Source organism: Vigna radiata, chromosome 2 (assembly GCF_000741045.1).
Source record: "Vigna radiata var. radiata cultivar VC1973A chromosome 2, Vradiata_ver6, whole genome shotgun sequence".
Classification (NCBI taxonomy): Eukaryota; Viridiplantae; Streptophyta; class Magnoliopsida; order Fabales; family Fabaceae; genus Vigna; species Vigna radiata.
This window is the reverse complement of record NC_028352.1, coordinates 9,068,025-9,080,303: the sequence shown is the minus strand read 5'-3', so window position 1 is coordinate 9,080,303 and position 12,279 is coordinate 9,068,025. Positions and strand designations below refer to the sequence as shown.

The following is a 12,279-nucleotide window of genomic DNA, read 5'->3' as shown; positions in this document are numbered from 1 at the left end:
TATATATATATATATATATATATATATATATATATATATATATATATATATAACTAGCATTTTTCACTCACAGACTCACACAGTGCATCAACATTCTCTCTTACTTAAACTTTCCAATCAACTCTTTCACAAAATCCACACTAATCTTCTCGGCATCCAGGACCAAGACGCTCCCTCTCTAATTACCTACATAGAATGCGTTGTAGATCACACAGTCTCAAAGATTCACAAGAAGATTTCTCACTGTCCATTCCAAGCTTCTTTACATAATCTTTTTTTTTTCTTTCCATAAACCTAAATACACATTACACTTCTATCCTTCTTCCTTTCTTTGATCACTATCATATTCCAAGGTACCCAAATAAAACAGAGGCAACTCCTCTTTTTGTATAAATCCCACATTGCAGCACCTACTTCTTCCTAGTTCACATAATTCAAGAGACCCAATCTTTCTCACAAAATAATCCAAAATAAAGTTCAAAACAGTACAACAGTACAAAATACAACATGCATACATTTTCAAATCAGATTCAAGCAATAAATTTAAAGAAAAATAACTAACTCTCCTTACCTGGGTTTCTCAAAATAAACTAATTGAAGACGCCCTAACAACACCCTCTACACATAACGGAGCTTGACAGAACGTACAGATCACCAAATTGGTGATGAAGACAACTTCTTAGAACTAAAACAAAATAAAGAACGGAAAGGGACAGGCACAGAGCACGTGCCATTCGTAGGACAGCAAGTCCTAGATTTAAGGAAATGGAGAAATAGTAGAGAACCGCTTACCGGGAAGGATGGCGAAAATGATCGGTTCAAAATGGAGCCCTTGGTGAGGTGAACGTTAGAGCACCTTCAAATCAAAATTTAATTGGTTTAATGAGCTGGGATTTTAGAGAGAAAGCAGAGCTAAGTTTAGGGAAAATGGAAAACCTATGTTTTAGAGAGAGAATGTAAGCTCAGCAAATGAAATCTGACTTCTGAAAAGAAAAACCTTCCTCTAAGGCTAAGGCACCCTTAGCTTATAGGCTTGGCTGCCCCAAATTATAAGGTCCAATTACTTTTTCTTTTAAAATTAAAAAGAATTATAAGGCCCTTACAAAAAGAACCTCTGAAAAATATTTCTTTTTTTCTATTTTCAAAACTAATATTGGAAATTGGAAATTAATTTAAAAATAATGTAACCATTTGAAAAAATTCATAATAAAAAACACAAAATAGAAAGACAAAATAAAGGGGTCCAAACTAATATTATAGTGTGAGAAACCATAATTCCTCTTCATCTCAACCGGAAAGGCAGCAGGCACCAATGGATTTAAAATTTATTAAACATTCTTAAATAAAAATTATATACGTTCAATTTTTATATTTTTTAATAAATAATATCATTCAATAACAGTTGTATTAAGAAAGTATTATTCTCATTTGTATTCATTCTTTATGTCAGCAATTTTAATTTTTGTCTATGTATTTTTGCTGAGGCCAAGGTGAAACTTGTTCATAGACACCGTGTCTGATCTACGTGTCATAACCAAGCAACTCCACTTCTCTATATAACCCACCTTTCTTCTCTCCCACAGACACACACTAGCAAGAAATCTTTCATTTGCATCTCTTCTTAGTTCTCCTTTTCATCATTTCTATTGCTATTCTGTTTTAAACTTCTCTTTCAGCCATGAGTGATAACACACAAGAAGCACAAGAATACCTAGTTGAAGTCCAGACAACAACTACTCAAGAAACCGTTGTTACCCCACTCTACAACACATCCTCAAAAAATGTGTGTTAATGAATGTTTAATTATTTATGCTCATGCAACATCATGATTAATATTGTTTCCTTCAACTCTGTTTATGCATGACTGTGATTGATTTATTTACTTTTCCCTATGATTGAAAATAGGTGTCAGGTGAAAAGAAGAAGATTGTGGGAGTGTTCTACAAGGGGAATGAGTATGCAAAACTGAATCCTGAAAAGTTGTTAACCCAATTCTATAAATTAAATAGCTTTTTGAAAATAACCAAAAAACTCGAAAACAATAATGAAATTTACCTGTGTCAGAGATCTTAAACTTTGGTGTTGTTGTTTATAGCAAAGTGTCAAACTATAATGAGTTCCACTTAACCGAGTACCTAATGAGGCTGCTGCTATTGCAACCGGACCTGTAGTCGATTAAAGCATCACAGAACTGAGCTTAATATGATAATAAGACAATTCTTAGTTTCACGTGAATTACTCATAAGCATAATGAACTATTCCAGCAACATTACTATTTCCACTTTTCGTCCAATTCAAGTTGTGTGCTTCCATTATAACCCCACAGGTTCACAAAGAATCAAAGATGGTTCACATAATACTCTCAATCCATGTTTTTAGTTTCGTTCTAAGTTTGAAAATTTTTATTCCTTATTTTGTCGTCGATTATATTTTTATCAATTATGTAATAACTGTTACATATATTTAATAAAAGTCATTAATATTAATTTATAATTAATCTTATATGAGTCATTAAAATATTTAAATTTAAAGAATAAAATAAAATACTTTTTCAATATTAATTATATATATTAACGTTATTTTTAATAAATATATGAAAATTATTAAATATTAATTATGTTTGTTTCCTTACTGGAAAATGATATTTTGACACCATTTTTTGACACCATTTTGACACTGCACACGTGTCAAAATGTGATTGGACGATTTCAAATTAAAAAAATAAACTTTGGTTTTTCTCTTCCAAATATATCCTTATCTCAACTTTTTTAATTTGAAATCGTCCAATCACATTTTGACACGTGTGCAGTGTCAAAATGGTGTCAAAAAATGGTGTTAAAATTTTATTTTCCTTACTTAAGTTATTAACAAAATTAAAGTTTTTGTATTAAGTAATATTTTTTATTGTATTAAAATAAAAATATTTAGCTATAGATAATATAATTAAAAAAGAATAAAAGTTGCTATATATAAAAATAAAAAATTAAAATAACATGTATGGATATTAACAAGGATAATTCATAATATATAAAGATTAGTTCAACTACACAAAGTTCAATAAAATTAAAAGAATTAAAATTATTATATAAAGATTGTAATTATTCTAAAAGTAATATATATATATATATATATATATTTATTGTAGGATTAAATATGTTTTAGTTCCTATATTTTGGAGAGATTTTGGGTTTAGTCGGTACAATTTAGTCCTTCAACTCTAGAAAACTCTGGTTTTAGTCCTTTTTACCAAATTTTTTTAACTTTATTTGTTGTTTCAAGCACGTTTCATTATACTATTTGATTGTTTACACATTTTTGCTTCAATGTTAACTGAGAAACGCGTTTAAAACAACAAATAAAGTTAAAAATATTTTTGGTAAAAATGACTAAAACAAGAGTTTTCTAAAGTTAAAGGACTAAATTGTACCTCAATTTGAGAGAGGGACTAAACCCAAAATCGCCCCAAAATATAGAGACTAAAAACATATTTAACCCTATATTATATTGACTAATTATTTATTCTATATATAATATATATTATTTGACTTTAGGCGGTAAAGTTAAAAGATATTCTAAAAATTTGTATATATAAAGATTAAAATATTAAAATAATATTTGTTGATGTTAAAAAGAATATATTTGATCTGCAACGAAATCATTCAAAGCCACATTTACACAAAGGAAGTGCTCTTCACACTTACGCAATATCTACATGTATTCCATGAGTGCCCCAGAAATCCAAGTAGAAAACAGGGAATTAATGCAGAGTCAACCCACTCAACCTTGTATTTGAGACTTTCTCCTTCTTGATTTGGAGAAGCTGATGGTAAACACACCATGGGAAACTCAGATAATGATCCCTCTTCATTCCTTCGTTGTACAAACCAAAGTAACTAGGATGATAAGTAACATGGTACCAAGCAGAAGCTTTTGCATATGCATCATCACCATTGCTACCCTCATTGAACCAGGACCTGGCCTCTTTCCTTAGGGACCTCACAGCCATATCGATTGATCCTCCATTCCTCCTTTTGTTGAAGGATTTTGACAGTTTCATGATATAACCGCTGAGGATTTCTGTTGATTAATGACTATTAGAAATTAAAAAATTAAAATTATATGTTATGCTATTTTTTTAGAAAAATAAAAGTCATATTGACTAGTAGAATTTATTTGTTATTTTCTAGGCACTAAGAGCTCTAATTTGTTAGTGGTTATAGAGGCCAACATTTTTGTACATTACGTTCACTTATTTACTTTATAAAAGTAATTGCACTGCAAAATAATATATCAAGCAGTTTTATATTCCTCTCTTCCACTCTCTCAGTTTTCTCTGTTCCACTCCCTCAACCTTTCCTTCAAAAATATAACCTACAATTTCAGCTTCAGTTTTGATGCCATAGTAGTCCATAAGATTTCCCAACTTGCAGTCATAATTGGTTTTGTAATAGAAAGCATCATCAACATAATCCATGAAGCCATCAACTTCCATGTCAGTGTCATAAGACCTTCTCGAGACCTCTAAGGTGAAGGATGAAACATAGCCACCATTTGATGAAATTGTTTCTATAACTTCCCTATAGAGCTTTCCTATTACATTAGCCTATATATAGGTTACTTTGTCAGACTTCTCCATGAAGTCAGGATATTCTTTGACATACAGTTCACCAGGAATAACAGCTGGAACACCAGTTTTTGGAAAGTCGACTGCTGTTGAAAACAGCTTTGCAAGCTTAAGACATTCTTCAGACATGGCTTTTCCTGGTTCTCTGTCAGCAAAGACAGTGTGTGCATTGGCAATTATTCCCAGACTGTCATTCACAATGTAATTGGTAAAGTACTCTTGAACGTCCTGCACAAAGAAACAAGTCACAAACTTCTATACCTCAATGCTAAAATGCCTATGGATGTCAAGCTTTGAGAATGATACCTCAATTGTCACACCTCTATACAGCTCTGTAGTTTTGGAAGGAGTATAGTCCATTGGTGGGATTTGGCTGGAAGGAATCAACTCAGGGTCCCAACAAACAAAGTAGATATCTCCATCCAGATCACTTCCCGAACATTCATTTGGATGAGGTCTAATATTAAAAATCAGTTATCAGAGTGGTATCAATACACATTTAAAAGGAAATTACAAAACCACGATGCAGCATTTGAGAGATAAATGTTGGTGGACATTTAGAGGAAAGTTTTTTAGTGTTGAAAACTAATAGAAATAGAAATATTTAAGCTATTACCTTGGTCCTTTTTGAGGGAAAACTACACAGTCCACCATGTGGTACAAAGCTGGAACATCCACAGCTTGTAAAACACGCACATCACCAGGGTGCAAGCAAGGGTTTTTGGCTACTACCACCTGACCATTAACCATATAATTTTTTGGCAAATCATAGGAATCAGTATCATCAGATAGATTCTGCAGCCTATTGCTGGAAAACTGCACAAATACTTGACCATATTCCAGGGTACAAGTTTCATCTAGACATCCCATCATTACTCTTCCTTTCGGAATAAAACATCCAGAGAGAATTTTCCCTCAACTGACTTGATGAGAATGCTAGAAATTCAAACTTCTTATCGCCAATAACAATGCCATTTTTAAGGATGTCAAGAATTCTCGTGTACAAGTCAGTTTTCTTGTTCTGAGCACGTGATGACAGATCAGTTGAAAACAGTTTATCCAACTCCTCATCGACAAATGAAACACGTATGAAGTTATCTAAATGTTGATGGAAATGACGGAGAACACGATTTGAGATGCTAATCTCTGGACCACAAAGGAATGAACAAAGTCAAGCCATGAAGTGTAGTGAGCAAAGGAATTTATATAGATTTTTCTTAAAATAAAGCTTTTGGAATTTATGACACTCTAAGGCTGTGTGGATTTTAGTTAGTCAAAAGACATAAAAATAAGAGAAATGGGTCCTTTAACATGTTTTCATATAAAATAAAGTCATCCAATTAAGCAAAGTTAATTAATTAATTAATTGTTTAGTTTTTAGTGAAACTTTATACTAAATGCCAACTTATTACCTTAAAAACATATTAACTCACGTTTTCTATGGTAAGAAATACATATATTAATTGAGCTTACTTGAAAATTGCATCAAAATATAATATTTATAAGTTTCATTTAACTAAATATATTTTTTTCATATAGAACTTTCATTCTTTACATTTTTTTTCTCAAGTTAATATTTTAATTTCTCAAGCGAAACTGGTTTTCGTACATGAACTGGTTTTCGTACTTTAAATTCATTCCATTTTATATCAATAATTTAATGAGTTTCAGCTAACTATACATCTTATATTAGTATAATTGAGACTTGAATTATATATATACAAAAAAAAATAGAAGTTGGACAAACAAACTATTCCCTCTTTAGAATCTCAAAGAACCTAAAACGCTTTTTATCTAGATACTAATACAAAAATCATATTTTATGACGTACAAAAACGAACTATGACATTTGTACGTTATAATAGATCTACATATTTTAAGTTTTTAATTTATATTATTTTTTTTTTCAAATGTATTGAATACTTAAAATATTTATATTTTTTCAAATCATTCCATTCTTTAACTTTTTCATTAACATAAGAAAGTGATGTTATTTTATGATGTAATCTTGTTTCTATGCGTTAAGAATGGTAAGATTTTAAAATTAATATAAAATAATTTTGTTGTAAAATGAAAAGTAACTAAGTAATAAAGATGTGTTTAAAAGAATTTAAATTTATAAAGGCTTAAAATTTAATTAAACTAAAATTTATGAATAATTTTGCTAATATGATAAGTTAAAAAATTATTGGTTTATACAACTAAAAATTTATGTATTAAAACAAAAACAAAAAATAAGTAAACGTTACAGAAATATTTAAATACATTAAAAAAAATTAAAATGACAATAATTGAAGTTGAAATAAATTTAAAATAAAAATAACTATAAGTTATTAAAAAAAAATTAGTACTTGAAAAAAATGTGCATCAAAGCAATAAATTAAAATGAATCATATCAAGGTAAAAAAATTTAAATTAACTTATTTATTATTTTAGTGCATTATTATAACAGAAACATCCATATTATTATACAATCAATTATATTGAAAAGGAATATATTAAATTAAAACATGATAGATTATGTATATAAGTGCAAACATGATAGATTATGTATATAAGTATATATAACTATGTCGTAATTTAATGAACACTTTTGTTTTTGTTTTATTTGATTTTTCAATTATTTTTGAAGAAAAAAGTTGAGTTTCTTAAAGAAAGCTACTTCAGATTCTTGGGTTGGTTTGAGACTTTCTTGAATGTAAAAGCTATTAATTATAACAAATGACATTAAAAGCAAAAGGGACATACAATTGCTACATATGGCTTTGTGCTGGCTTCTGCAAGATTCTTCAGTTGATCAAGCCTCTCCTCAAAGTGAAAACTAGCTATACAGGCTAAAACTTTATGACAGTTGGAGAAGGTGTCGTTGACAAAGATATCAACTCCTGATGATAATATTCTAGAACTCTTTGAAATTAGAAAGATTCTCAAGAAGATGAATATTCTCTTTCTCATGGGTATTCATCTTTGCTTGCTTCTCAAAATACATGGCATACAGTGAAACAATTTGTATTTGAAGAACTTCTGATAAGAAATCTACAACAAGAGATAATCAATCATCCAATATGGTTGATTAATTCCATTGCCCACATAGTTTAAAGTTTCTTTTCAATAAGTTTATTCTGTCTTTCCTCTCATTAATAAAACTAGAATTGCTATAAGCAATTCAATCGATGACAAACTAGTTAAACATGGCAACTAGCGACAAGGATTGAACAAAAAGCCTTTAAGAAAGTACCTGTAACTGAATCTGTGTGAAGTTCTGGAATATTCATATTCCAATCACTGACCAAGATGACATTTGCCCCAGCTTTATGCAAATATTTAATTGTATATACTGCATTAGAATCTGATTCATTCTTCTTGTCGCACTCTCTCTTGACAGACTAATATGTTAGAATCAAATCTGACCATGACAACTTTTCCGAAAAGCTTCTCCCTATATTAGTACAAAAATCATATTTTATGACGTACAAAAACAAACTATGACGTACATAGTTTTGTACGTTATAATATGTTTACACATTTATTTTATGACGTAGTAAAAATTTACGTAACATGTATTTTTCGTGACGACGTCTTAATTATATATATCTTTAACATATATTTGGAGAGCAATGCTCTTATTGTCATAACACAATAGACAAATGCTATTCTAAACATGGGTATCCCCATGGTACAAGAAAGACAGTAAAAATCAGAATGGTGCAGGACAGAGTGAATGGGCATCCACAAATGCTTGCACTGCCCCTGTTAGTACACAGACCAGCCAGCAAAGCAATAATAATACTGTACAAGGCTCATTCACACCAGAACAAATGAAGAGAATTCTTGAAATGGTTGACAGAACCGAAAAACCTTCCCACAGTATCAGTCAGATACACAAAGATAACGTAGAAGACAAACAAGGTACTTTTACATGGATCATGGACACAGGAGCCATAGACCATGTGACTCATGACAAAAATCTATTCATGACTTTTAATAAAATCAAGCCTATATCAGTTAAATTGCCAAACAATTCTACTGTTACAGCCCATTATGCAGGAACTGTACAATTCTCACAAGAATTTATGATTTTTAATGTTTTATACATTCCAGAATTCACTTTCAACCTGATTTTTGTTCAATGTTTAGCTAGAGATATAAATTGCACACTAACTTTCTCCTCTGAGATGTGTAAAATCCAGGACAAATCTACATTGAGGATGATTGGATGTGCTAAGGTACACAAAGGACTCTACTACCTGCAGCCTATTGGAAAGAATCTGAAATCTAGTTTTGTTTTCTCTTATGAGCATGTAAAAATGAACTTGTGGCACTATAGATTAGGCCACCCAGGACATAAAGTTGTTGAAAGAATATGCAAAAACTTTCCTTATATTCGGATTGATTCTAATAGTACTTGTGATATTTGCCATTATTCAAAACAGCACAAATTTCCTTTTCCTAAACATAATTCGTTGACTACCAATTGTTTTGACATTATACATTGTGACATATGGGGTCCTATTTCTATCCCATCTGTGCATGGTCATAGATACTTCCTTACTATTGTTGATGATTGTAGTAGACACACTTGGGGCTTTCTTATGCAAAATAAAGGTCAAACCAGAGAACTTTTACAATCCTTTATCATGAAAGTCAAAACCCAATTTAATAAAACTGTTAAAATCATACGGACCGACAATGGCCCAGAGTTTAATTGTCCCAGCATCTACAATATACATGGAATTGAACATCAAACCAGCTGTGTTGAAACTCCACAACAGAATTCTGTTGTGGAGCGCAAACACCAACACATATTGAATGTCACCCGTAGTTTAGTCTTTCAATCTAATGTTCCCCATGCTTATTGGTCATATGCTCTTTGTCATGCTATATATTTGATAAATAGATTGCCCTCGCCTGTTATTAAAGAAAGAACTCCTTATGATGTTTTGCATTGTGGCTCCCCCACTTATCTTGATCTAAAGGTTTTTGGATGCTTGTGTTTTGCTTCAACTTTGGAAAGTAACAGAAGTAAGCTCGACTCTAGGGCTAGAAAAGGGATCTTTCTAGGATACAAGAATGGGGTAAAAGGGTACATTGTTCTTGACATTAATACAAGGGAAATTTTCATCAGTAGAAATGTAATATTTTATGAGGACATCTTTCCCTATAAAAATCAACAAGAAAATTCTGGAAATAAAAACAATAGAGAAGATAGCACATTTTTTCTGCATAACTTTCCTTGCAGCCAAAGGGAGATCCAAACAGAGGACGAAAATGATGACGAGAGTCACACTGATCATACTATTGACAGTGCTGCAGATGCGAATCCTATAGAAGAAGAACAAAGAAACGACCAGAGGAGATCAAACAGGATGAGGAGAGCTCCTGAATATTTGAAAGATTATGTCCAAGATGATTATTCTCCTTCCACATCTTTGTGTGTTAAAAACAGGTTAAAGACTCCTTATCTTATGACTAATGTCTTGTGTTATGAATCTTTATCTGACAAACAGTTGAGATATACCATTTCCATAAGTGCTGGGAAAGAACCTAATTCGTATGCAGAGGCCAGAAACTCCCCTGAATGGATTGATGCTATGCAGAAAGAGATCAAAGCACTGCAAGACAATGGTACTTGGTATTTGACTAAGCTGCCTCCTGGGAAGAAACCCATTGGATGCAGATGGGTTTACAAAATAAAGTATAAAGCTGATGGTACTGTGGAGAGATATAAGGCCCGATTGGTGGCCAAAGGTTATACTCAACAAGAAGGAATCGATTTTTTGGACACTTTTTCCCTGTGGCTAAGCTCACATCTGTCAGACTCCTACTTGCCCTAGTTGCCTCAAGGAATTGGTTTCTACATCAACTAGATGTTGACAATGCTTTCCTACATGGAGATTTAAATGAGGAAGTTTACATGGATCCTCCACCAGGTCTGAATATTGATACAAATGAGCAAGTTTGCAAGCTCACCAAGTCCTTATATGGCCTAAAACAGGCCAGCAGACAGTGGTTTGAGAAACTGTCCAGTTTTCTTATATCTGCAGACTATGTTCAGTCAAAGTCTGATCACTCTTTATTCATTAAGAAAAGTTCCACGAGTTTTATAGCTTTGCTTGTTTATGTAGATGACATTGTCCTAACAGGAGATTCCATGGATGAAATCACTCACATAGAGACTCTTCTCCATCGTCAATTCCAAATAAAGGATCTTGGAAAACTAAAATATTTTCTGGGATTTGAGGTTGCCAGATCTAAGAAAGGGATACATCTCTGTCAGAGAAAGTATGCCCTTGATATTCTTGAAGAAACGGGAATGCTGGGAAGCAAACCTTGCTCTACACCATTCTTAAGCAGCACTAATTCCTCATACAAAGAAGAGAATTACATGGATGATCCTAGTATCTATCGCAGATTAATAGGGAAGCTATTCTATCTTACTAATACTAGACCCGATTTGTGTTTTACTATTAATCTCTTAAGTCAATTTATGCAGCAGCCCACTAACTATCACTATCAGGCCCTGCAGCACGTTCTGAGGTATGTTAAATCCANTCCTTCTNAAGGGNTTTTCTTTGCTNCTGATTCCAGCATACANATAAAGGGATTTAGTGACTCCGATTGNGNCACTTGTCCTAATACACGGAGATATACTACTGGGTACTGCACTTTCCTTGGAGCATCTCTTGTTTCATGGAGGTCGAAGAAGCAAACCACAGTTTCAAGGTCATCTACTGAAGCGGAGTATCGTGCCTTAGCTGCTACCGTGTGTGAAATGCAGTGGCTCCATTATATTCTCCAAGATCTTCAAATTCAACTTGATGCTACTGCAGTTCTCTACTGCGACAACAACTCTGCGAGACATATTGCCCACAACCAGAGCTTCCATGAGCGAACCAAACATATCGAGCTGGACTGCCATGTGGTTCGCGAAAAGATTCAAGCCAAGTTTCTACGTCTTCTACCGATCCGATCGGAGGAACAACTCGCCGATGTTTTTACCAAATTTCCTCACCGTACGCGCTTCAGATCTATCATCCCCAAGCTCGGACTAGTGAACATCCACCATCTAGCTTGAGGGGAGGCTATTAGAGCTTATGTATGTTCGTTGCTCCAGAGAGCAACATTTATTGTTTTAGGTATTTTCTGTTTAGCGTTTAATGCTTTCTGTTAGGGATTCCTGTAAATCCCCTCCACCGGAACTCTATATATATAGAGTTGCTTTCCAGTGCTTAATATAAGAAGATACACCAGAATAAAATGATAGAGTTTCAGTATTCTTTCTTACCTTGACCACCGACACGCTCCCTCTCTTTTCGGTCGCTTCCGTTCCAGCAACATCTTCCTCTGGCTTCATCGGTGAACTGCCACGAAGAGCTTCTGAGCCACGTCTCTCTTGCACATCATTCTCTGCTCCAGACTTCATCCACCGTCTGACACTAAGAGATATCTCGAAGGAGATATTTCAAGTTATTGGGCCACAAAGGTTGGGCCTTTCTATAATGAGGTCTAGGCCAGAATTAATAAGGCTCTCTATATTAATGCATTAATGGAATTTTATGAATACTTTTATATTAAATTTTGTTTTAAATATATATATATATATATATATATATATATATATATATATATATATATATATATATATATATATATAT

The 12,279-nt window shown here is 32.6% G+C and overlaps 1 protein-coding gene and 1 pseudogene across 1 annotated transcript; one reads left to right on the top strand and one right to left on the bottom strand.

Moving 5' to 3' along the window:
* Positions 1 to 3,757: 3,757 nt before the first annotated feature.
* On the bottom strand, positions 3,758 to 5,780 carry LOC106779958 (annotated as a pseudogene).
* A 4,758-nt stretch (positions 5,781 to 10,538) lies between these two features.
* On the top strand, positions 10,539 to 11,699 carry LOC106779946 (uncharacterized mitochondrial protein AtMg00810-like). The gene has a single exon (XM_014668166.1). The coding sequence runs from the start codon at positions 10,539 to 10,541 to the stop codon at positions 11,697 to 11,699; it is 1,161 nt and encodes a 386-aa protein (XP_014523652.1).
* The last annotated feature ends 580 nt before the right edge of the window (positions 11,700 to 12,279 follow it).